Source organism: Rhea pennata, chromosome 6, assembly GCF_028389875.1.
Source record: "Rhea pennata isolate bPtePen1 chromosome 6, bPtePen1.pri, whole genome shotgun sequence".
Classification (NCBI taxonomy): Eukaryota; Metazoa; Chordata; class Aves; order Rheiformes; family Rheidae; genus Rhea; species Rhea pennata.
Genome location: NC_084668.1, coordinates 36,535,383 through 36,561,607, shown reverse-complemented (window position 1 = coordinate 36,561,607; position 26,225 = coordinate 36,535,383). Strand labels below are relative to the sequence as shown.

The following is a 26,225-nucleotide window of genomic DNA, read 5'->3' as shown; positions in this document are numbered from 1 at the left end:
TGTGTGTGTGCACGCGCGGGGGGAGGGGGGGGGAGCAAGAGGGGGCGGGCGCATGCGCAGGAGGTGCCGGCCCGACCGCGCCCCGCCCCCGCCGCGGTGGGGGTCTCGCGCGCAGCCTGCCCGCGGCGCGAGGCCGGGCGCGGGCGGCGGGTAGCGGGGCGGGCGGCGGCGGGAGCGTGCCGGGGGGCGGCGGCGGCGGCGGCGGGACGGGCGGGGGTGAGAGGATGTGAAGATGGCGGAGCTGCAGATGCTGCTGGAGGAGGAGATCCCGGGGGGGCGCCGGGCCCTGTTCGACAGCTACACGAACCTCGAGCGGGTGGCCGAGTACTGCGAGACCAACTACATCCAGGTGCGGCGGGGCGGGGCGGCCGCAGCGTAACGGTCGCCGCGCGCGCCTAACGGTCGCCGCGCGCCTAACGGTCGCCGCGCTCGCGCGCGAGCGGCGGGGCGCTGAGGCGCTGAGGCGCTGGCGGGGCCGGGGGGGCAGCCCCCGCTCGGCGGGGTCGCGGCGGCCCCGCCGCCGCCGCCGCCGCCGTTGGTCGGGGCCCCGCTCCCAGCGCCGGGGGAGGCAGCGGGGTCGCGCCATCCCCTCTCTCTCTCCCCACTGTAGTCCCCCGTGGCCACGGTGGCGCGGGGAGGGCGGGTGGCACCGGCTGCTGCCGCCGCCTGGGGAGGAGGAAAGCGGGTTCACCTCCAGAACGAGCTACCCTGGCGTGACACGGCGTTTAAATATTTAATCGGTTTCTAAATTAAATTCCTTCCACTTCGTGAGTGTGCTGAATGTTTATCTCAGGTTTTCTCTCGTTCCCTTCCTACCTTTCCCTCTCCTTGGGTGACAGCAGTGGCATGACGTGATAAACCGAGGAGATACTTGACTCCTTTAAATTTAGTATTTGTACTTGTTAAGCTACAGCACTCTGACATAATTTTTAATTGGGATCTGCCTGTCAGTTTATACATGTCTCTTCACAAGCAAGGCTGCAGTATTCAAACGGGTGGGCAGCTGCCAAGTGATGGGTGCACGATGAAGAAAGAATGGTACAGGGGAAACAGGGGAAGAGATGATACTGAATTAGGGGTGAAGATTCTGAGCAGAAGTTGTTGCTGCAGTGTATCATTTTGCAGTGACCACCGAGAAGTGGGGTTGGTGCTGAGACTCTTTGCTAGGAAGAGAAGCAAGATGCGATCTCTTTACTTGGATAGTTGTTGATATTGGGACCAAATTGAGAGACTTTCTCCCCTCAAAAAAACCTCAAACAAAAACCAACAACAGTAATAAAATTAGCAATGGGCAGCTCCTAAAAATGACCTGGATGTGTAGAAAAGAAAGAGAGGGGCGTGATTTTGTGGTGTCAGTGCTGAAAGAAGTGCACAGGTTTTCAGTTTTATTTTTGCTTTCTGTCCCCTAAGTGGAAAGTGCTTGTGTGTTTCCAGAGGGCAAGTAGGGATAAGAGCTGTGGTTAGATTATTTTATCAATGAAGGTGGAAGAGACTATTTGAGCAGTGACGAGGGAATAGTTAAAATGTCACTGTAGAGAGGCTCAGACTGTTTCTTTTGAGTTGGTGAATGACCAACCTTCTTTTAGAGAGAAGATTTGTTAGGTCACTTGGCAAACGTGTCAGTTACAGTGAAATTGTATATGTATACTTTATTATGTAATTAGTAAAATTCCGTATGTTGAATTAATGTCACTTTTTAAAGGAAAAATATGTTAAAATATTTTATTACTGCTGTCACCTGACACATGTTTTAAAAGTTATGCTTTTTATAAAACTAGGAAACTGATTTTTTTTTGAAAAAGAGCTAGGAGTCTTGGAAGGGTGGAACTGATAGGAAAAGAGGAATGTAGTTCGAGCTCTCTCTCTCCTTGTTTTTTTTTTTTTTTTTGTTGTTTCTTTGACCTTCTTGAGTGTTCTTCCTATAAGCAAAGGATTATAAAATCCATATCCAACAGCTCCACTTGTATTGTTTTAGTAGAAACCACAGAGGAGGAAAATGCTGTGCTGTTTTGTGCAAATACAGAACAAAAAAAATGGTTCTTGCCCCAGACAGCATGCAATCTAAGGATGATCTAGAATAATAGGAGATGGATACAAACAGATGGTGAGTGAAGATGAATGAGACACTATTGGTAAGCCTGATGGATTCTGGCCACCACATAGCAGGACTGTTGTCAGTTCATCCAAACGTCATGATGATGGAGAGCTTTCAGGGGAAGGCTAGAATGAAAGAACAAAATTGCATGGTGAGTGTTGACTGTGAAGTGCGGGATGCGTCACAGTATGAAAGTGTTTAAACAAGTGAGGAGTGAAGGTCCCCAGTCAGCTGGAGATAGCGTATGAACCCTTTGATACCGACTGAGAAACCGTAGTGTAGGATTATTCTAGAGAAGAGTTCCAACTTGAAGGCCTTCTGGGTTTGGTAGATGTGAGTGTCCTTGTAACGAATCTGTCGGGAAACCCACCCCACACTCACAGTGTCTCTTACCAAAACTACGTAAACTCCTTCATATGCTCCATACCCAAGGCTGACTTTTTTTTTTCCCTCTTAAAAAGTGGAAAAAAGTAAATCAATATAATTAATAACATTGCTGGTTTTGCTTCTAAGAATAATTATTATTCCAAAATTATGTCTAAAATACGTCCAAAAAAGTAGCCTTGCATTTTATGCTGAAGGAGGATGGACTTGTGATTACGTGGAGAGTGATCTCCCCAAAAGTCATGTTGTGAAGTGGGACGAATTCTGCTGTAATCTTTTAGTATTTCACTGTTGACAGAAGGTTTTGTCATGGATGTTTTTGAGATTTCTTAGAGGAGGTTCAGAACATGATTGAGATCTGAACTTATCTGTTGAATGCTAGGCAGTATAGTGATTGGGGCGAACGTTACATTGACCTGTATTTGTCAGTAGAAAGGCTGCTCCATTTTTCTTTACCGGTTGGTGCTTTGAGGTTTTTGTGGGTTTAATTTCAAGTTCAGAAGTTGCTACAGTGTCAGCACTGGCACAGGTCAGTCTAATGGAGAATTTGAACTATAGTGCAAAGGTGGATGTCATTTTTCCCCTTTGGCAGCATCATAGCACCTTCAAAATAGTCAAGATTGTAATCTCCTAACATGTGGGAATTGCTAGTTCATAGCAGTAGAGCTGTGATTGTAGCTCACTTCACCCATTTGTATGAGATGAAAAATCTCTTCTTTGAAATCTTGGCATTGTTTGATTAGCCAAATTGTGATTGATACTTACTGAGCTTGATTACTACAGCAAGAAGGGGATATTAAATAAGTTGCTATTCTTCCCTTGAATCTGTGATACAGTAGTATATCAGAGCACATCAACTTAAAATCTTATGATAAATGGGTAGGAAATGCAGCAGATACTTCATGTCTGCAGTTCCATTTATTATGTAAGGAGGGCTACTGTTCTGGCAAGAAAAGCTTTTCTCATTTGTTGCTCTTGTTCAAGACTTACTCTTTTTAAATTTTTCTCTCCAGATAAGTCAGGCTCTCAGCACTCCAGCAAAAAAAAAAAAAAAAAAAAAAAAAAAAAAAAAAAATTACATGCTAAGATGATGTGTTTTTAAAGAGGCACTACTCTCTTAAATAGGAAAATAGATTGGTAGAACAAAAACTTAAAGTATGATCTCCGCTTGCATAGTACAGCAATTATTCTTATAACTTTTCTATGACTGACTTGATTTTAAATAAGAGTAGTAATAATTCAGGTTTTAAACATAAATGCATACATTGTTCACTTTAATCTGCTTATATTGCTGCAAAAGTAAGTAACTTTCCAGAAAGGTTGTTTTATTCTTCTAATAACTTGGAGAAATCATAGTTACTTTTATGTCATACTTTTTTTTTTCCTTAAGAAAAGAGGAAAACGCATGTTCGTGTTTAGAAGATTGTTTTTATCTTGGAGGATGTTTTTGTTAGAGCTGACACAATGTCAATCAGAGGTTAAATTTTATACTGCTTGCTCAAAGCATTGCGTTCTAATACTGTCGGCTTTCACCAAGTTGAGTCCCAGTCTAAACTGTGCAACAGAGTATTTTTATAAAATTTGATTATCTGATGTACTTGATATAAAAAAATTGCAATTATATATTATTGACTTATCTGAGTCTCTCATAAAGCCCAGAGAATAGTTATACTGGTTAGTGTGCCATGTTTACATAGTTTTCATATTCCTCCACTGTTTTTGATCAGGCATATCCTAAAGAAAAAGTCTGAATTTTGATGGTCCAAAAAATAAAAATACTCTAAATAATTAGGTTATTTGCACATCTTGTTACTGTTACACTAAAGTAAATTCTGGCATTATCTTTGCGTTTCTTAGTGCTTGTATAAGCCTCTTCTGGAATAATCTTTTGTTTCTTTCTAATGATCATCACCTGCTTTTAATTTCATGTAGTGCATGTAGCTTTCTAGAGTAACTGAATGCTTGCATCTATTAACTCATTTTTGAAAAAAAGTCAGAAAAAAATTACTAGATGGAGAATTTTCAGACAGTAGGTATCTAGCAGGAACAGATTAAAAAAAGGAGAAGAGAAAAAATAAAAAAGTCCTGCCAGCAAAGTTTGCATGCAGAATTGAGTAAAAAGCCAAACCTCCGTGTCCTGTCCAGCTTTCAAAAGCAGCACTGGGATTTCTGTGTGCTGTGCTCTCTAGATTCTTCTAGCAGGCGCTGTGTATCTTAGTCTTTCAATGATATGATGGTTTACTTGTCAACTCCAGTGACTGGAAAAGAAGAGTGAGCTTCCAGTTTTCCTGACTTCATAGTCTTCAGGTTGCCATGGCTGTGCTGAGTTTTGTTTTCAGAACCAGCCTTCTGGTATTTGTGAGGGAAAGGATAGGAAGTAGATCTTTATTCCTGTTATCGAATATTCTGTCCTCCTGAGCATTAGAAGTAGCAGCTTTCAGCCCTTGCAGATAACTTGAAATAGGCATAAAGGTGAAAACTATTTGATTCTCAGAAATTTTACTACAGTCTATAGACTGATCTGTTTCATAGTTGCTACCCACATACCTGTTAATTTTACTTTGATTTTTTTAGCAGATCAAGTAGCTGTAGCTTTGGAAACATCTTCCCATAGGTTGGGCAAGAGAATAAAGCGTTTATTAACATATGGAAGGCTTTTTGCAACTGTAAAGAGTAGAAATATAGCTTTAAAAAAAAAAAGAATTAAATAGCCCAGATGACTGTAGAAGAAAGCTTCTACCTGTGGATTTTTTTAAATTACAGAAATAGTGGTCATTAGATGTATGTGGATCTGCTGGTGAATTGGTTTATAAACATGTTTGAGAAAGATCTTTGTCCTCTCTAATGAGGATGAAATGTGGATCACCTTAACAGAAAGACAGCTTAACTGGATTTTTAAAATTTACTTAATAATCAGAAATCTGGGTAACAGGAAAGCTGTTGTCATTATTTTCAACTTTTCTATTCCCCAAATTTGTTTATTTTATAATCCAGCTATATTGAAGAGGTGGTTAAGCTTAGTGCTGATGAAAGGCTTGTTCTGCAGACATGAAATTGGGTACTGATGAACTTCAGGGAATATTGGTCCAGAAGTTCAGGATGATACTGACAAATTAAAACTCTTTTTAAAAAAATACTAGGAAACTGGTAAAACAGTGATAATGGATATATGGGCATACATGCTTATAATAGCTTGCTCACAGATGCAATGAGTGAGGCTTTCAGCCTGTTTTATAGTGCATAGACATATCTCACACACTAGGTTACATTAGGATTTTGTAAAACTGAAGTAATATACCTGAGCGAATATTACTCCAGTACGCTCTGTTTGCATTAACATTTACTTATGTTTGTTTTTATCACTGAAACCCAACACTTAAGCTGTGCAAACTAAGCTTAATAATTACTAATCTATGTGGTCAATGTTTGTCTAATATAAAGGAGTGATACTTTCTGCAGATTTACAGTAGCTGGCTAAGTAAGGGAAGGTCTCATTGCTTTTTTTACTGTCTTCCCTCTGATGCTCTCTTCTGTTCGGTCTGCAGATTACTTAAGAGTGATTTCCCAATCTGTTCCCATTTCTCTGTGTTCCCTTAAGGTGGATTTTTTTTTTTTTTTTTTTTTTTTTTATGAAGGAAGTAACTGAATGATGGACTGTGGTGCTGCTATAAACGATCTAGCAATAGTAGTTATGCTTTTTTCTGGGTTCTTTTACTTGTTTGTTCTTCCTTCCCCTATGCTTACTGAATCATCCAGTGTCTAACCCATGACAACGTGATAATTTAAAGGAAGGTTGCCAAGTGCTGTTGCTTAAAGGGGAGCATTATCTAGCTTCCATATTATGTTACCAGGATATGCAGAAAAACCCTTCTTCTGATATGACACCAAATATTTTCCGTATTTGACATAATTAGAAATAAAGGTATTTGAATTCACTAAAATAAAATTTCAGACTGGTATTTCCTAGGCAAGATATGCCTCCCTGAATTGTAGCTATATTAAAGGCTTGCATAAATTGTTACTGCATATCTGCTTTATGCTCAGGGTTTACAGGGAGCTTATTGGTTTGTAAGTTTTGTGTTGATAATCTAAGTATAGGGACATCTTGTCTGTTTTAACTCAAAAAGTGCAGCTGGTAAAGTTGGTGAAGTATTTATCACTCAAACACTCTACTTCCCCTTGCATTAACTGTGCTGTGTTTTGCCAGGAGAGCTGATGTAATGTGTTTAATAGTGTCATGAGTTCAAATTGGGGTTCAGGAAGAGTAAGATTGATTCTCTGTTAAGTGCATGTGGAAATAACATGAGTTGTTTTATCAGTGGTAATGGAAGTTGCTGGTAGTAATACTATACAGATGTGAAAATAGAATTTATAAATATGTAATTTGTTATTAGAAAGAAAGCAAGTCTCATAATATTAAATGGTAGTTAAAAGTGGTATATCTAGTAGCTGCGTTCTATAGATTATTTCCTGATTGTAATTAATGAATAATATTGATCAAAAATTATAATGCAGAGTAGCATGCTTCTGCATCCTGCACTTAATAAGCTGTCTAAAATTTATAGCCTGTTCCTGGTATTTTATTTGAATTTGCAGTCATTAGTCTTTGTGGCTTACTGCTGTAGTTTTTAAAGCAGGAAGTGGTGGACCGTGGTGGTACACCATCTAAGACAAGACCTTCTCCACTAAATACTTAACAGAGTAAGATTTTTCACTTGTTTATGGTCAGCAGAATATTTATTGGAGAAGAAAACAGGTCTATGTTAAGTAGCATGTTTTGCAGCATATTTTCAGTGGAGTCTAAATGCCAAACTGGTGGCCCATTTTTAGTGGATTTTGTTTTCAGATATTATGTTTTGACATTTAACTGTGCAACTGAAACCAACTTCTTGCTTAGCAATCTACATTCTGTGAATTTTACTGGATTCTTTTACCTGAATTTTTAGTTATTGTGCTGCTCAGACTTTATAAAGCAAAACTGTCCATCAGTGGATGAAGCTCATAATGATAGGTAACTAAATGTGGGTATTTCCTCTTTTCAGGATTCTTGCTGGTTAGATAGGCCATTTTTTTGAAGTGGATTAAATAATATGCCCTTGTGAACGTGTTGTGCCTATTTCAGTGAGAAATTTTAATTTTCAGGTTCCCAGATACGACTGGCAGCTGGATCTGTCAAATTTATGGTGATATACTCTGAATTATGGATTCTATATAAGCTTCTATCTGCTTGTCCTCTAGCTTATTTCCCAGCAGGTGTCATTGTAATATTGGTAGTCATTCAGTTTGAAATATAAGTGCTTGCTGTATTATTATTATTAGCTTACTGTTACTGTAGTGAAGTAGTTGGTTTATGCTCAGTGAATTGCAGGGTAATGGACTCATGTTACTTGGTTTGGGGTTTTGTTAGTCATCTTAGTTGGTTATGCATATAGCCAGTGCTAGTTTTGTGCTAAACTCATAAATTTAAGTGTAGTATCTTTTCTTGAAGTTAAAAACTGTTTTAGCTAAATATGAATGTTTTTATTAGGGCTAATTGTAACTTTATTGTGAATTTACTGCTCAAATATACATGAACTTTGTCACAAACCTCTTGAATAATCTTGGGGCTTTTTGTCAATTTTTGAACTGGATACTGTTTTGTTTAAGTTGGTTTATGTTGTAGATTCTATCAGGTTTTTAAAACTATCCTCTGAGAAGATCAGATCATGACTATTAAGTTGCCTCTTCAGCTGATATTATTAACAGACTGGAGAGAAGCCTGAGCTGCTTTTGTCTGAAGGTGCATATTTCAATCTGCATGCCATGATTATCAAAATGCTTTAAGTTTATTCCTTTCAGTTTTCAAACAGATGTTTATGCAAACAGAAATGAGTAAGCTTCAAAAAACCTGTTTCTTATATTGTGAACTACTGTCATTTTTTGTTTATATACCCATCTGCCATAAATGATAAAGCAAGCTGGTGATCCTGATTTTTAACTTGTTATAGGAAAAAGGAAATGGGTAGGAAAATTACTGGGAGGTTGATGCTCCTCACTAGAATGCAGATATTCTTTCATTCTTTTTGATCAGTATTTCTGGTAAAGTGTTAAGATAAATCTTACAAGCATTTCTATGAGTTTTTGTTTTTTAGTGTTAGTATAAATAGATTGACTGTGTTCAGGGATAGGGAAGGTAGTTTACACTTACATTTTAAGAGCTGAAGGAAATTTTTCCATCATACCTACCTATAATAAAGATTAAGTAAACTTTGCTTTTGAGTGGCTTATGATAGGACTTGCTTGTCAGCTTTAAATATAAAGTTTCACTGATGAGATCGAGAGTTTCAGACAGAGTGGCCCAGTCTCTCCAGCGACAGAGGCCAGGTACCAAGTTTCTCTCTGTCCGGTGCATTGTTGGCTAGGTGGCTATGGCAGTGGCTCTAAACTATATGCTGTGCATGGGAATATTAAGGCATTCAGATTTTGAGATTCATGAAGGTTTGAGATTCACAAGGTTGCCTAATAGACTTGTTCCATGCTGAAGGGTTGAGATGCGATAAGCTGCCTGCTGGACCCTCATGAAAAAGATTTAAATACTCACATTTGTAAATTTAATAACTCACATTTTAAATAGCTGAGTAAATAAATTCTTACTCTTATCCACTTAGAAAGCTTTGGAATGTAGTATGGTAAGAAGTTAAAGCAGTGCCTCCCAAAAGCTGCAAATGTTAGGCTTTGCTGCTGTATAGGGGGATGGTCCCTGAGCCCATCTCATATCTCTGAATCGTTATGCCAGGTCTGTGCCTTACTAGTCATTGGTGAGCTGGTCCAGTAGCTAAACCATCAGAAAACTAACAGGGACAAGAAAAAAATCATTGAGTTTGCTCAGTGAGGGTGGGAGCGTGGAGCCAAAGAGGAGGGGGGATGAAGTAGGGAAGAAGTGAGACCATGCCTGCTGAGAACTGAGCTGTTAGACTGACTCTGGTAAGCTAGGAGTGAAGTTCCTACAAGACAGCAAGCATCAGACTCAGTTATTTCAATCTGCTGCTGAGTACCAGTGCTGCTGTTTGAGCCTGAAGGTTAGTAGTGAGAACATGAAGATTTCTTTTTGTCTTTGGTTCTAGTGAAAACTGAGCAGTAGGTGCAAACACTCGTTAAGCATGGAAGGATCATGAAAAATAGCTTTAAGGAAAGATGTGACTTTTGAAAGCAGGATTAGTGTTTATCTTTCTATGTAGTTTGTGTCATAGAACAATCAAATTGAAATCTGTAGTTACTGCTGCTCTTCTTAGCAGACAGGGATATATAAACATAACTAAAATAATATTTTTGAGCATGATATTTTTTAAGAGAAAAGTTTAGTCTGTTTCACAAAAAATATAAAGCCATTGCAGAGTGAGTAGTCTAGTATGAATTCAAGGTACATTAAAATGTCTTGATTAGTTTTACTCATAATTCTGAAAGAGTATGTTTACTGAATATGTAGTACGTATTCTTGTAACGATATTGAAGTGTGTCTTAATACTGTTAGCTTGGGGGGTCTTGAATGTTGCTAAGTTTTCAGTTCTCTCTTTTTTTGAGTAGGTAGCAAGTCTGTAAGTTAGCATGAAAAGTGGAGCTTGTTCTTGTGAGAGAGGCAGAATATTTGCTGCAGAGCGCAAATGTTTATGCTCTCCATAAGTTTGTTTATTGGATAAACATCTGTGGAAACTGGTGGGGAGTGTAAATGTGTTAAATATCCCAAGTTAATGGCTATCTTTAGTTAGTTAACATACATCTATCTGTCTTGGGGGAGACAAGCATGAAGTATTTGTCCATAAAAGGACTACCCCCCTCCCCAATTATATAATGGAATACTAAAGATACCATGCCATGAATAAATAAATGGAAAGTTTACAATTGTTTTCTCTGTATGTAAATATATCTGAAAGAAGAAGTAGTAAAAGTGAAAAAGAATCCCTGCCCCCGACGCCACTAAAAGCAAAATCAGAGGCTGAGGGGCATGACAGACATCAGAGATACTGAACAATGTCCATATAAGCACGGCCTGAAAAAGGCGGCTGTTATCTCAGACAGAAAGTATAAAAATAAAAGAATATGCAAATAAAAATATGATCTATATACACATCTTTCCACTTTTATTGAATAAAATGCAAAAAATACTTGATTTAGCTTGATAGATAATGCTGCTTAACATAATCTGTGGAGTTACTGCTGTACTTGTTATTATTCCTGTACCTGTTAAGGTACAAGATTTAATAGGATCCTTAAAAAGGTTAGACATTTTAAAAAAATAGTGAGAACAGTTGTATTGTTTTCTTGTGTATGCTTTCACCTTGCATTTGTTCTGAATCTCTCTGTGACAGAGTTTTATTTCCATTGTATGTAGCACTTTGTACCATTCACTGTAATCCGTTTCACTGGATTATTGTGGATGTTGCTTCTATTTAATACTGTATCTCCTGTATGCTGAGGTGTAGTTCTACACCTTTCATCAGTTACCAGCTTTTGAAGTGCTAACTGCATGTATCCGTGTTGGATTGGCTTTCCAAGGACAGGCAGTGAGAGTGTTAAGTTTTTTGATGTCAGTTAAGAAGTCAGGCCAGATAAATTTCGTTTGTGGGAAAGAGAACTACAGATTTTTATATGATGGAGTATATATGTGAGTGCTAAGATGATGCTTGTGAAATTCGGTGGGTTTTCCCTCAGTGGCTGGTAACTAGAGAACTGGAGGCAAATGGAATTGTGGAAAAGCATAAAGCTTTTCTAAAGCAAATGTAGCATTGGATGGAGAAGCAGTGCATAGCCAGTCTGAGCTGATGAGGATGTTTTTGCAGTCCTTTCTGTCAGGTTCAGAGTGGATTGTCATAAGGGAAGTCCTTTCCTGAACGAAAAATTATTTCTGACTGTATGCGCATCTTTGTAAGTTGACCAGTTTGGAAAATGGAAGATAAAAAGTAGTCTGTACACTCTGTGTTTGTTTTAAATCCAATTGTAATAAATTTAACTTCTTTTATAAGCAACATTCTCAACTTTTTTCTGTTGAGTGCATATTCTCAGGCTGATTTTCTGTTTAATGTACATCTTGCTGGGAGCAGGAGCAAAAATCTAAAGTAATTTAAAATCTAAATGACTTAAGTTATAGATGATAAAGGTACTTAAGAGAATTCTTCCTTTTGCTTTTAAATTAATTATTTTTTAAAAAAGAAAAAACAACAAAACTTTCTTCCATTTTCTGACCACCCTAGGGTGGCTGCACAATGGTATTGTCAACAGTAGGAGTTTTCTTGGACCCCTCTTTTTTTCCATAAAGAGTGTGCTGATGTGTTTTAGGATTTGAGGAAGAAAGGTACTCTGGAGATTAAACATTGGTTTTAGATCTGAAATTCTGGGATCAGCGTGGGTTAAGCTACTGCAGACTTCCCATATAGACAAAATCTCGGTTCCCCTTCTGTTAAAGGAGACCATAACCACATTTGTTTGAGGGAGGGATTGGGTAGTCTTACTGCGTAGTCTTTGGGGTGGGAGCTGTCAGCTCCATGGTTCTACAGAGTTGACTTTGCCATTAGCTTTTGGGCCTCCTGTGGCATAAGACTATACTAAATGGTACATTGAATAAAACTCCTGGGGCAGCTCTGAAAGGCCTGAATTCTCAAAGTGCTTGTGGCTTGGATTTTTTTGGAGGTGGATATGAAAGATAGATTAAGAATGTTAGGGAGACTGAAATGCAAGAATTGTTCAAAAAAATTGGTTTTGTATATATTATGTTATTTTGTCTTTTTTAATAAAACAAATAGAGTCCTCTAGGATGCCATTCACTTCATTTCACACCTCTGTACAAACCGAAACTCAGCTTGAGCAGTCTTCTACCTAGGCCTTTCAGTTTTAAGTAATACTGCTCTTACATGATGCTTTTCATATCCACAGCTCAGGCTTCACAAATCAGGGTAAATACTGCTTTTGTTTACAAACAGAGGGGAAGAAGCTACCTTCAAGTACCTTTTTGACTAGGTTTCATGAACTCTTATAAGGGTTCTGTTTAAGCACAGTTCTTTTAGAAATGTTGTCATATGTTTCTTCTGCTAAAGGAGGCGGGGGAGGAAGGATGATATTTCCTGCGTTTTTGGGACAAACTGATGAGTAAGATGTTTGGAGGATGGTGTGGGTTACAGAAAAGCCTGTTGCCTGAGGAGGTGGAGATCAGGGGTTATGTAGTTGGCAAAGGGAATTGCTTGAAGAATAAAAAGCAACTTGGCAGTCTCTCCCTGGCACCCCCTTCTCTTTGCCCTCTCTCAGAGCTCCCTCTGTCACTCTCTCTTGCACCATGTTTCTCACAATGTCCCATGTTCTCTCATGCGTGCAAGACATTCTGTGCCCTCGCACACGCAGTGTCTCTCTCATGTGCATTGTCTGTAGTAGTTGTGGAATATCCAATTATAGCGACCTGTTAGGATGACTGGAAAACAAATGAATTCACTTCTAAATATGAAAGAATACAACGTGAGTGAACTTTTTATCAGATAAGATGACATTTAATATATTTGAAATATTTTTGTTGTTGTATCTCTCTAATGTTTTTATTCCTGTGGTAACCAGGAGCTATCAGAAATCATTCAGATTTCTCTGAAAGTTTATGAAGCAATCCACAGTCTGTTTGCTGTAGGTTGGAAACTTGTGAAAAGTCCTAATCTAGAAATGACTTTAAGTTTATTGGGAAAGTAGATTTAACTATTATGTCCTTCAGTATCCTTGAGCTTAGCCAGGAGAACTGCATTGGTGCTGCATTACCTGGTAGTTCTTCAGAACCGCAGTTTTCTTCATCATCTTTAGGATCCATTTTCTTGTTTATCTGATTGCTGGAGGCTGCTTTTATTCCCCCTGTTGCTGTGTAGAGGGGACTCTAATGTAATGTGTGATCACTCTGCTGCCAGATATTCTTGATCAGATCTTGGGCTGGGAATAATCAGTTTCTGATGCATCAGCATGGCACAGAATGGTGGAGTTCAGAATTGTTTTTGGGGCTGGGGAGTACAGAATACAGTAATTGTGACCTATAAATGAAGTAATGAACCTAATAACATTTTATTAAGGTGCACTTCAGATCTCTGAGTTCAGTGTGGCCTCATTCCAATGGCACCTTCAGTGCTGAAGTCTGTCTGCTTGCTGTGTAACTTACGAAACAGCTGTGTCTCTTCTTCCCATGGTTTCATGTACTCAACACAAGAGTCCTAATAAATGGCACGGGTAACTTGTGTGGTTTTTCTTCTTTTGCATGTCTTGTGTAAGGAGTTGGTCAGATCTCATCTATGACATGCAAATTGGGCAAACTTTGTGTAAAACAAAATATCTAAATCATGGCAGTGGTTGTACCCGCTCCTTTGTGAGGATGCGATAAACTATCAGTGTCTGTTTAATGTTTGTGATTCTAAAACAGTAAAATGTCTTCATGCTGTGCTGGACATCTGTGTACCTTTGCAGCAGTTTCCATACTGAAATCCAACAGTTTGTTCTCCTGTCTCTTGTTGATCCATAGTCTGTACTGAGACACGTTGCTCTCGGATCTTGTTTGCATTGTCCAGTTAGCCGTGGCTCACCATAATCAACGAAAAGTCATAATGTTCCAATGACACAGAAGAAAAATACATTTCTGTTAAACAGTAGCCATGTGCTAATTTTCATTTTTTTTTTTCTTTTAATCCACTATCTTTCTGCATTGTCAGAAAGACAATGTTGCTGGAATTAGGTGAATAAACTGAGTTTGAGATTCTCATTCTGTTTACCTGAATATTGGGAAGGTGTCATAATTATAGTGAAGGAAATGCTAAGATGGGGATTCTTCATATCCTGTAATCCAGCACAAAACTGCTTTGTGAGGAATCATGTCCTTTCACCAGTTTGCAATGTCATTTTTTGTTTTTATCCCATAATCTTGTATTACTGTAAGTTCATTGTAACACTACTATACTAATTAAATATGTGACTAGTCATTATATTAAGGTATAGTGAAGAGAAGTTTCCCATTTTGTGTTTTCTTCTAAACTCTGACATTGGACAAAAATAAGTATCAATGATGGGTAAATTAATGGTGATACAGTGGACTGAAAATAACCCAAGTTTGATATCAAGCTTGGTTTTTTACTTCTGTAGGATTGGCTTGGTATACTGTAGAGATGGGCTGTGTACCTGGTTGCTAAGTGTTAGAATTTCAGCCTGAAGGAGATTTTTTTGGCCATTTCAGGAGTGGTAGCTCATTGTGTGGAGCTTTCTACTGTGTTCTACATTTGCATTTCAGTGAATTATAGGATGAAGAGAATGGATTGTCCGTAAGCCCAAATTTTTCTAAGTGTACAAGACTCTCAATCCTGCAGAAAAAAGATTCTGCTAACTGCATATATGTCTGTTTTGCATTCTGTGCTTTTGTATTAGTCTTTATACAACTTGCATCTGTATATCTACGGAGGTGTTAAGGCCTTGTACAGTCAAATTTTCGCTGTTTGTCTCCTTTAGGCTAGTGGCTGTTCTTTCCTTAGCTCTGCTAATGCTGAGGAAACTCTTGCATGGAGTTATGGGAAAGGTCCAGATATAAGTGGTAGCGCTTCTGAATGTGGTCCTCAACTTGGTTTACCATGCCTACGCTTTTTCAGCTAGTTTATCAATCTGAGACACTTTTCTTCTGAACTTCCATTAGTGAACAAAGATGTAGATATATTTACTTTTAAGCTTTAGGCATATTTTTAGTGCAGTTCAAGTAGGCTGGCTTCAAGACTGCACACAGTGCTTGTAGACTCAGTGATTAATTTATGGGTAAGAACTCTTGCCATTGTGAGATTTACCAGAATGCATAAAAATATCTGATATAGCAGTTGTAGTTGGATATGCTGAAATTTGGCCTGTATGGGAAATAGCATAATAATTCTTATCTGTGGGATTAAGGTTATTCCTTTGTTGAAATATTCATGACCTGATTCAGATTGTACATCAGGAAGGAGTTGCTTTCTCACCATTTTCTATTTATTTAATTTTTTTTTTAGAATTACGTAGAAAAATGATTTTTAAGACTATTACATCTGAAAGAATTAATAGGAATTTTGTTAGAGGAGGATAATACTGGATTGTTTGCAACCTGAGTAATTCCTTTCATGGAAGTTCTGATTTTAAGTTTTATTGGACTGCTTTGGCTGCGACTGTCTTAGGGGAAAAATAACAGTACATTTTTATCTTCTGCCAAAAAGCCTATGACAGATGGTGCCTTGCCTGTCTAGTATGAATTTTTCCTGCTGTATAGACATTGACTGGGGGGAAAATAGTGTTCCATAGCTTAAAAAATGTATCTTTGTTGATAGAGGAGTGACTAAGGAATAATTACACAAGTCTTGGGCAGTAGGGCATCAGTTTGTGCAGAAATCAGTATCTGAATAAATCCAAAATGGCCTGTTGGAAATCTGGCTTCTTAATAGATGAACAGAGAAAAAAAAATAAAATTTGTATGTTTGGGGGAAATAATGTTAAAATGGTCCCTGCAGGTGTCTTTGCACTGAAATTTGTTCTTTAGTGGAAGCTAAAATCTGTAACATGATTAATACATGTGTAGAGATGGACAACTGCTAATTTTTGGGCAGTGCTGGTGCTGTGGACTACCTTCAGAGTCCTTATCTCATTCATGAGTCTGTCCTTTTCTGAAATAACCTTTTAGCTTTTGTGATACTCAATTTTTTTGAGACATTCTTGTTAGAACCAGTTGTTCCATTGTATGCTGTGCTCGTCTTCCATTTTATAATTGCTGTCAGATTTATAAAGTGATCTACCTGGTGCTGTGCCTGATTCTTTGTAAGATATATTGATGGAACTGTGTTCCCTGGCAGTTTCCTCTACAAGGTCCTGAGCAAAGATTTTCTTGTGGATGTTGTCTGAGATACTGTTAAGTTGTTTTTTTTGGAGACTGATAGTATAATTTTGTGTGGAGTTCACATAGGTTATAGTTCAGTACTATCTTCAGTTGGCTTTGAAAACAGAAGGAAGGAATGTAAACTTTTTTGAAATAGAAACTCTTGCTTTGTATTTTGAGAACACAACAGCATTCCCAAGGAGTTAGACATGTTCTTTTCAGTTTCTTTGTATTAACCTTCTATATGCTTGATTCAAAGAAGTTATTTTATATGTAATCTACTGTCTGTGGGTAAACCGAAAGAACAACCACATAGATTTCATAGAACTTTGACTATGGTGTCCGGTTCTACAGTATTGGCTGTCAGTTAATGTCAATGCTTTGCTTTCCTTAAACACAGCCTTTTTTTTGCCTTGAATACAATGTTGAATTTATACTTTGAATGTAGCGTATGCATCTTGCTACATAGAATTACCATCTCATTTAGGTGCGGATAACAGCCTCTAGAAATATGCTTCAGAAAGGTGTTCTTTTGTAGGTAAGCAGAGCAGCTGTCAAACCTGTGACAATTAAAGCATGCATTTCCAATAGCATATTCTAATCAAACACACTAGATCAAGATCAGTTATTCCTTTGCTGGTCTAAGTTTCTGTTTTGTCTTTCCACAACGATCAGTTACACCTGTGTGGTATATGTGATGTTATACAATTATGTTTCATTGGAAAACACACCAGATTCTTTTCTGTAGTTTAAGTAATTATTGAAAATGCTTCGGATGTGCAGAATTAACATGGCCAATGAATCGCTTAACCAAGTTGTTCAGATAGTAGTTCTTGAGTTTGGCCAAAATAAGCAGTTTTGGTCAAAAAAAGTGAACAACTGCAGAGCAGATAGACAGGACAGTGACTGAATGTTTTCTTTTGAACTTGTAGGTTTTGTTAAAGCGTCGAGATGCACGAAAGATTTGAAAGATATAGATTACGGCTTTTCTGCTATGCTTTGTCAATTCTCTGTTCTATCATTCACTGTTAAACTCAGAGTGCGTATTACTTCGTGACCATATTTTAGCTTTTGTTTAATTTTTCAAAATCGGCTTAATAGAATTAACAGAATAGCAAACTAAGTTAAAGCGTTTATATGCTTCTTGACTTTTAGTAGGCTTCTTGAAAATAAACTAATTGCTGGTAAGGTTTCTGCATCTTAATATTTGCAACAGATTGGTGCAGTACTTTTATCTGAGATGGGCAGCACAGTTCCAGCTGAGCCAGTCCCTAGCATGATCTGACAGCTATCTCTGGCTTCAATGTAGAGGGTGGTTTGAGAGTTTCCATACTAATTTCTGTAGCCTCGCGTACAAGGGGAGAAAGATGTTTGTTTGGAGAGATTTTTTTGACTGAAGAGTGATCATGTATTAACTTGGACTTTAGTTTCTTTTATAGGAGTGATGAAATTTTGATGAAAATAACTTTGGTTACTGTATTTAATCTGGTAATGCCTACCACTAACTAATCTGATGTATTTTCTACACTGAAGAATTTAAGTATAAGTGTATGTGGATCACTGATTTGTTAAGTTTGTTAATATTGAATAACCATTAGTAAATTGACAGTCTTTAACATTTGCTGTACAAAATGCTTGATAATGTCTTGAATGAGTTTTCAGTAAAACAGTCTCTTCAGGCGCATCCCAGCTGATGCTTTGAACTGTGATCTTTTGTGGCTGAACAAGAAGACCCATAGAGCATTTAGATTTACGTGTGTTTCAAGTTATGGTTTTTCTTCAGCAGACAGAAATCATATTGCTAGAGAGAAATTCTGTGATGGCTCTATGATCTCTTAAGAATATCAGTGTTTTTCTGTCTGAGGGTTGTAAGAAACAAACTGTAAACTCTATCCAAATTGGGTTTATCCTTGTTTTGTACCTTGTTAATTTGGTACTTATTAATTCCACCATTTACAGAAGGAATGATTTTAAAATTATGTGGAGGTGATTGTGTACAAGTATAGTATAGTTAATATAGTTAACTAAATGCATGTTTTTTGATGTATGTAAAATGTTCTTATGCTACTTTAAAAAACAGAGTTACCACTGGCATAGAGCAGTCTCTTTCTGGGTAAGATGCACTGTAATTAGTGTGAAAGTAGGTCATACTTAGGAAAATGTGTTTGTAAAATACAGATATTGCTGGAAATAATTACAGAAAACTTGATGCTGCAGTGTTAAGTTATATGCTGCAGATTGTATATAGCAACTTTGCTGTTGAACTACACAGCAACTGACAAAAGGTTTACTTCTAATTTTGAAGTAGATGGACCAAAACTACTGGTTAAACTGGGAAAGAGAGAAATAGCTTCCAGTTACCTACAGTGCCTGCAAGAATGATTTTTCTGCTAATTATCTGAGATTCTTAAATTTTTAGAAGCATACCAAAGTTGGAGTATAGCTGAACTAAAATGTCTTCTGCAGCTTTCTATTTTTTTGGGCTGACCACTCTATTAGAAACATGAGCAAAGTTGATAAGCTGTTGAAAAGAAAACTATTTCTAGCAATTGATGCCTGAGACTTATGCTGACATTTCTATCTGGAAGAAAAGGCTTTTACTTTTATAAAATGTTTGATATTTATTCAGGGACTGCTGAACAGAGATCGGGACTTTGGCTATCAATTAATTGTTTCTGCAGTCTGAAGGAAGTCTCCCACTTTCCCTCTGCCGTTGTGTTTTGTAACGGTAATGTGAGAAAAAGATTGTAAAAACATTATCTGTCAGGAAAGTAAGCAGGTACAACTCTCAGGGTACCCAGGGAACTGATCTGTTGGACAAGAAGGCATGGGTTTTGTGTAGCACTTTTCAGAGAGAACTTTTACTAACTTCCTTTCATTTCTTTTTGTTACAGTGATACTGACTTTAATCTAGCCTTTTTTAAAATTTTTTTTTTTTTTTTTTTTTTAATCTGTTTAATCTAGGCTTTATCTTGATGCCTTTATGGCTCTGCATCCATTCTTGGGTGTTACCCCACCTTCTGCAGAGTGGTAATATAACAGAGGGCAGCTTTCAGCATGAAGGCTGACTATGGACATCAGGATCAAGCTTCCTGACATGTAGTTTGCTGCTGCTGTCTTTCTGGCAAGTTTCTCCAATGAGGGCTAAAAAAAAAAAGGCCAATGAGTTGTGTGGCTGCTCTGATTTTTTAGAGTCAGGTAAGAGAGCGTCTGTGTCTGCTTGTGTAATGAAATGTAAACGAGCATTTTGGGTGCTGTGACTCTGTGGCATATGTGACCATGAATTATTGGAGGAGACGGAGAATTTGGACTTTAGGTGGTTCTATAATAGGCAGTAAGGGCTATAGTGGTAAAAAGATTGGGGAACTTCCATGGAGAGATGTAGGGAAGCCTTCTCTAATCTCTTAATCTTCTGCTTTAGATTTGAGCAATGGCCACTGCAGCATACCCTGGTTCTACTAATTTGAGCATAATTTTTGAAGTATTGGAGTTCTAGTATGCTGCCAGTGGCTCTACTGCCTCAGAGGAGTATTGTATGTTGCTCCTGTTGTGTGAAGGTTTTTGATTTTGTTCTCTACTCTTTCTTATGAAAGTCTTGGAATATTTCTTTTTCTGCCAGGTAATGGGCATGTTTCTGAAGACTGTTATTCCTTTGAGTGTGTTTTTGTATTTGAGTGTATTCTGCTAGTTGACTATCAGAATTGGCAGCAGCTTTGTAAATTATCAAGGAAGAACCATTGCAAATTTAGAGTTAACTAATCAATGTGAAAGGAATTGTGTAATCCCAATATGGTTATTTTCCAGAAATAGAAGAGTAATTATGCAAATTCCTGTCCCCTGTGTAGTTTAAACCCTATGCTCTGTCTACTGTCTTCGAAACAACATACTCCTATTACTGTTAACTAGGCTATTTTATTTCTTTCACAACCTTTTTTTTTTTGCCACAGCTAAATTTAAAATGTAGTAACGATAGATTTTAGGGGGGAGCTAATGTGAGAAATAGGGACGTTGGATGGCAATCGAAAGACTTTTGTTAACTGGCTTGACAACGTGGGAAGAGTTCTGAGGATAACGTGATGGCATGTGTTGTGGTCAGATACCCAAAGCTTTGGTATTTGGGCTAACATACTCCTTTTGGCTGTGCCTGATGCAGCATGGCCCAGTAGCAGCCTGATGTAGCTGTGGTAGCTGACGTGGGTGTCATCTCTACCTCCTTGCCTGCCTGTCTTTTGAGGGCTGTTGGCTGAATAGGGTGTATATCTTCCCCTTATATGCTGCAATTACAGCCTGACTTGCTAACCTGTCCTGCTATCTGACTAATTATATAGTACTTTAGGCTGTAAACTGTGATGGTTGATGACATGGCAATGCATCCCGCTTAGCTTTTCTTGCTATAAGATTGTAATCTCTGGCAGTGGGCTGCTTCTGCTGCTACAGCTAACTGCCTGCGATGGTGAATTCAAGCGGTTAGTTGGCCTCAGTCGTTGCTGTGTAATGAATTGACTAGAGAATTTGTAGGAGAAAGAAGAAATTGCAAAATTGGGAAAAACTAAGATGTTACGTGCTCCTCTGTGAACTGGAGAATGTTTTAGGAAATTGAGATAATCTTTCTATATCTAGCTATCTATATCTGTACCTATCTATCTATCTATCTATATCTAACTGATAGATTTGGTCAGATTGTTTGAAAGGGATTAAAAATCTTCCCTTTTGATTTTGTTAAGGAGAAAACACTTGATGTGAATAACAGTTTTTATATAGTGGAATGTAATTACTCAAAGACTGTAGTTTGTTTTAACTTCTGAAGCCCATTTTGCTTCTGAAAAGCAACTTTTTAGATGGTATTATAACTTGTTTTATTTTTATCAAGTATCTGTAAAGTTGTTTTTTGAGGGGAATTGAAAGCACCAGTGAGTTTTACTTGTACACTCAGTGAAAAGTCTGTTGCACACTATAATTTCCTCAGTGAAGCATCATAGAACAGTAGATACCGTAAATAGCAAAGTGTAGCCTGCAGATCTGTTTCTTTCTCCAGGTCTTCATTCAGCACATTTGTATTGAAATAGTCTCTGATGGCTTGACAAACATGGTGAATTTGTGCTCGTATTAAAGGAAAATCTGGCCTTGTATTTGGAATTCTAATAATGATTATATTGTGGTGTTAACTAGAAAATGATCCTGTTCTCTCAGCTGTGTTGTTGCAGAAGAGCTAATAGAGTAAGGTGAAGTTAAAAGCCTCTATTAATTGTCAGAATAAGCAGTGTCAGCTCTATATACACACGGGAAAGAGGATTATGTCATTGTTCATTGCTTCTCAAGCAAGATTTACATACACTGCAAAGCGGTGATGAATTCTGTTAGTATAGCTACATGTTAACTACGTTTCAGGTGCGAACGCATCTGGATGCTAGAATGCTGTTCAGTTTTCTATGATGTGTCGTTATAAACTACACTATGTGGTGAACAAACTTCATTGAAACCTTGTTTAGTTCATTTATATGAATGAAACATACCCTGCTTCTGAATGTAAACAGTGCTTTGGGCCTACTTTCAAAAAGCAGAAACTTGCCGGTTTTATAAGACATTTGCACGTGGAAGTGATCTTCAGTGTTAGTGAATGTATGGAAATAAATACTAAGTTTGATCCAGGTGACACTTGAGGGAAGTGGATGGCAGATTTATTGCAGTGGTGCTACCAGTGTGAAAACAGTGCTGCAAGTCATTAGATGTCAGAGAAACTGTGCTGGTTCACAGCTGTCATTTTTTGTTTTAACTTGGGATGCAGTGTGATGATGTTGTTGTCATAGATTTCAAACCAGTGGATTAATGTTTCCCTCACTGGCAGCCTTGAAGTATGCCAAATGTATTTTAGAAAGCTGCTTTTCCAGTTCCTATAGAGGAGGTTAGGCTCTGCATATGTTTCTTTGAAAGGTAGCTTTTCTAGCTGTTAATCAAACCTACATTCTGAGATTTAGCACAGAAATGAAAATATGAAATGAATCAACTGCACTAAAAACAAGACTTTAATAAGGAGAATGACTTGATGTTAGCTGCAACTGCTTATTGATACTGAGCTTCTGCTGGCTTAAAAATTTAGGAAGTCACATTTACAATCAAGAAATTCTAATGACATCTAATTAGTGTATCAATATAGAGTTTCTAGTAATCTGATGTAGAATGTGAAAAACAGAACAAAATGATGTCAAAGACTTTGCAGAAGTATAAATGGGAAGTATATACCTCAGTATGGTTTTTATTAATATTTAGACAATTTAAGTTAAATTATTATAAAGAACATAGAAAGAACCTTATTTATATTTGTTTCAGTGGAATATGAAGAATGTACTTAACCTTGCATTTGGAAATGGCTTTTTTTTTTTAATACCACATTTACGGTTTGCTCTTTGAATGATGTTTGAATTATAAAATCTAATGATAGTTTTTATATATTCTTAATTTTAACACTGGTATTTTCTGTAATGATTAAGTTTTGCCTGAATGCCATAGCTCCTTGTACAGCTTCACTGATGGCTGTGCTTGGATTGCTGCGTGATCTCAGCTCAAAAGGTGTTGTGTTGGGCCTTTCATTTAGATGTTGTCTGGTACAATTGATCGCAAAGAAAGAAACATAGTTTGCAGTTTGACTGAAGATGTTTGTAAGGGAGATGTTTTAGATGGCTGACTGTTACCTCTTTGTATACACCGATGACAGCTCAAGGTTATTATAGGGCTGATTCTTGCTCTGTGTGCTGTCACTGCTGAGAGTACTTCACTAATAAAAAAAGGAGCAACCACCGCTACTATGCTTAGCATGCTCCACTCTTCACAGATGGTAGAGAGAGTTGTCAAGCATGTAACTTTTAGTTATTTATCCAAATAAGGCCACCTTAGAATTAATTACAAAGTAAAAATATTTTATCTCCAAAGTCCAGGGCTACCATTTCTACCACATTCTATTACAAATTACCTGTCTCATTAATCTTGTCTTTTGTGTTTCGTGATCTCAGTGCATTTTGCTGCTTGTGTATTTTACTTGTATTTGCTGCTTGTGTATTTTGTATTGTATTTTACTGCTTATGATGTTCTGTTGTATATAAAATGATAGAAAGTTGTCAGAGAAATTGTCCGTGGGTGTGTAGAAGGGTACATATGAAGAAGTGTTCCCCATCTATAGCTGAAATTTTAGTTATGTTTCTTAACATTTGAGTAATTCATAATGTTTATGGAGTAGAGTGCATGTGGGGAAGATGACTGTCAACTCCCTTATTTTTATAAAGAAATTCGTATACTTTTGAATAGGGTCATGAATAGATCAAGCTGGCACTTTCCCTTGCTAAAATAAGGATCACAGTAGTAATTAGACAAATGAGCAAATAAGTGGAGAAGAAGGTTTACACTTAGAGATTTGCAATTGATGAATTGATTCTGAAGCTTTCTAATCGTCCTGCAGCACTAACTTTTTCAAGAGTTATGACAGATCTTATTTCTTTCTGTTCTAACATGTCACTGATTGCTTCTGGTTTTTCATACTTGTTTCATCTACTTCTTATATGATATGGATAAGACCAGTTACTTGTGAATTGTATATCACACGTTTTGTATACTGGGAATGAAGTAGTGAAGTAGTAATATGAGATGTTCTTGAGCAAGTATTTAATGAGGTAGCTTGTTAAAACAGAAAGCTATTGTATTTTGCACTGACAGTTATCTAACTTTTTGGCATCATTCTGGCATAATTATGGAACTAATGATGCTTAGTTTTCTTCTCAGTCGTTTTTTCTAGCTTTCCAAAGGTCCTTGGAAAACACTTGGGTGGGCTAAGCAAATACCATCTGTGCAGTTAAATAAATGTGTATAAAATATTTAATTATGTATAAGGCTTCCATTAATTTCAAGGAATTCAGCAACAGATAAAATGGAAAAGTGATATAAAAGCTCAATTTTCTGTTTTTCCCAGAAAAACTGAAGTAGCGTTCTGTGTCACTATCACAGTTGCATATGTTTTGTATTGAATAATGAAAGTTTGTTGAACTCTGTGACTTGTAACTTTTGTTCTTCAGGCTTCTTGGAGCTCATGAAACCTAGACAGAAACCTGAGGAGTTTTGCTTGCTGATCTTAGACAAATGCCCCTTTAGGTATCTATAAGCAGTAATCTAAAGGAACAACTACTGTATTGATTAAACAAAATGTCTTCGGGCTGATTCTTAAGATTTTACTGTTAAATTTTTATCATATACGTTATGTTAAGTATGAATTTTGTTTCACTAAACAGTCCTGCTTTGAAAAATATTGAGATATATTACATATGTTGAGAAGTGATTATTAGATTCTGGACACATCTATCAGTGTAGTTAGTCCCATATTACACTTTTGAACTTCAATTTCCAGTTTGACAGCTAAGTGTTACTGAGTAAACACATTGAACAGTGAGGAGTTGATTTGAATATGAATTGGGATTTTCCATTCAGAAATTTTTGTTAAGAGATTTTTAGGTTTAGGGATAGTTGTGAATGGTGGTAGCCTCAAGAAAGAAAAACTACCTCCCCTCGCCCCCCACAGTTCTACATTAAGCATTAATCTTGGAAGAAAACGCTGTTCATCATATTGAGATTAAAAGCAACAGATTCTGTTATCTTTTGTTATCAGGATCCGACTTAGACATCACAGTTTCTTTACGTGCCCAGAGGTCCCGAGCACCTGGCTTGGCTAATAGAATTTGTTGTAGTATAAGTTCTGTTAGCCCAAATAAAAACTTTGGACTTCCAAGTTAATGACTAATGGTTAAACAATCGTAAATTTTTGGAACCAAAGCAAGAAAGATAACTACTGCATCTAGCTAAACTGCCAGCAACTTTTTAGTGCTTCCTCTGATGAACTTTCAGATGTCTCTTAACTGACTTCTTCCAAAAGAGTGTTTTTTGTTTGTTTGTTTTTTAAAAACACGTTGCTGTCTGAAATGTTTGTTCTTCTAATTTTTCTCCTGATAGCACTGCTTGTTTCATCTAGTTGAGCTGATATTCTCACTGTAGTCATAAATGTTGCTGCAGTGCTCAAGTTGCCTCCATCATTTGTTTCCTTCCAGTATTTTTTTTTCTACATTGCTAGCTGTCTTTTTGTAGGAATTTAAAGTTCTTAAAGTGGCCTAACAGGCTTCATCACTGTGTTCTGGCTGATACCACTTGGGGGTTTGCAGATCCATTAAATTCTCTTGGGTCTTTTCTAGCCCTGTTTTCTGTGATACATGTACATGTAAGATTTCTTTTTGCTGTTCATATAGCCAAATTATTTTGGCATTTTGCATACCTTAGTGCATTGCTGCATAGTTTCTTCTCTCATCTGCCCCACATTTTCCATTTAATGTCCTTTTTTCTTCCTTTTTTCATCTATTTTCATATTGCTTGTATAAGAACAAAAGTTTATATTTCCCTACATAGAAAAAAATTGAAAGATTTAATTTCTGAAGTTAAAGGGTATCTTATGTAGTCAGCAGTCTAGGCCATTTCTTATTCAAATCTGGTATTGTAATTGTGCTGTTTAAATGGAGTTTTCAATGTGGCTAGAAAAAGTGATGTGCAGGCACTATGCTCTGCCTGAAAAATACTCAACTTTGCACTTAAATTTGGGTTCTACGATCTGATAGAAAAAGGAGAAATATTTTCAACCGAGTATTTGTATTATCGTTCCTGAGCTCTTTCAGATTTAGTGTCCGTCTTTGTTTGGACTTGCATTTAGGAATGGAAACTATTAATATACTTTCTCTACAGTTTCTGAAAGTAAGCATATACCATTGCACTGTATATGTAATATATGCGTTTGCTGGCTAAATTTGAAGTCAGTGCATTGGTAGCTGACTTCAGTGAATACTTTGACTTTCTCCTGTT

At 37.4% G+C, this 26,225-nt stretch overlaps 1 protein-coding gene across 5 annotated transcripts in view; it reads left to right on the top strand.

Annotated features, from left to right (window-relative positions):
* The first annotated feature begins 215 nt into the window (after nucleotides 1-215).
* ABI2 (abl interactor 2) overlaps nucleotides 216-26,225 on the top strand; it is a 72,361-nt gene continuing 46,351 nt past the window's right edge. For all 5 annotated transcript variants that reach the window (XM_062579173.1, XM_062579170.1, XM_062579172.1 and 2 more), the window contains exon 1: nucleotides 216-349. In XM_062579173.1, the coding sequence (XP_062435157.1) occupies nucleotides 233-349 (117 nt within the window). In that variant the 5' untranslated portion in view covers nucleotides 216-232. The remainder of the gene's footprint in view (nucleotides 350-26,225) is intronic.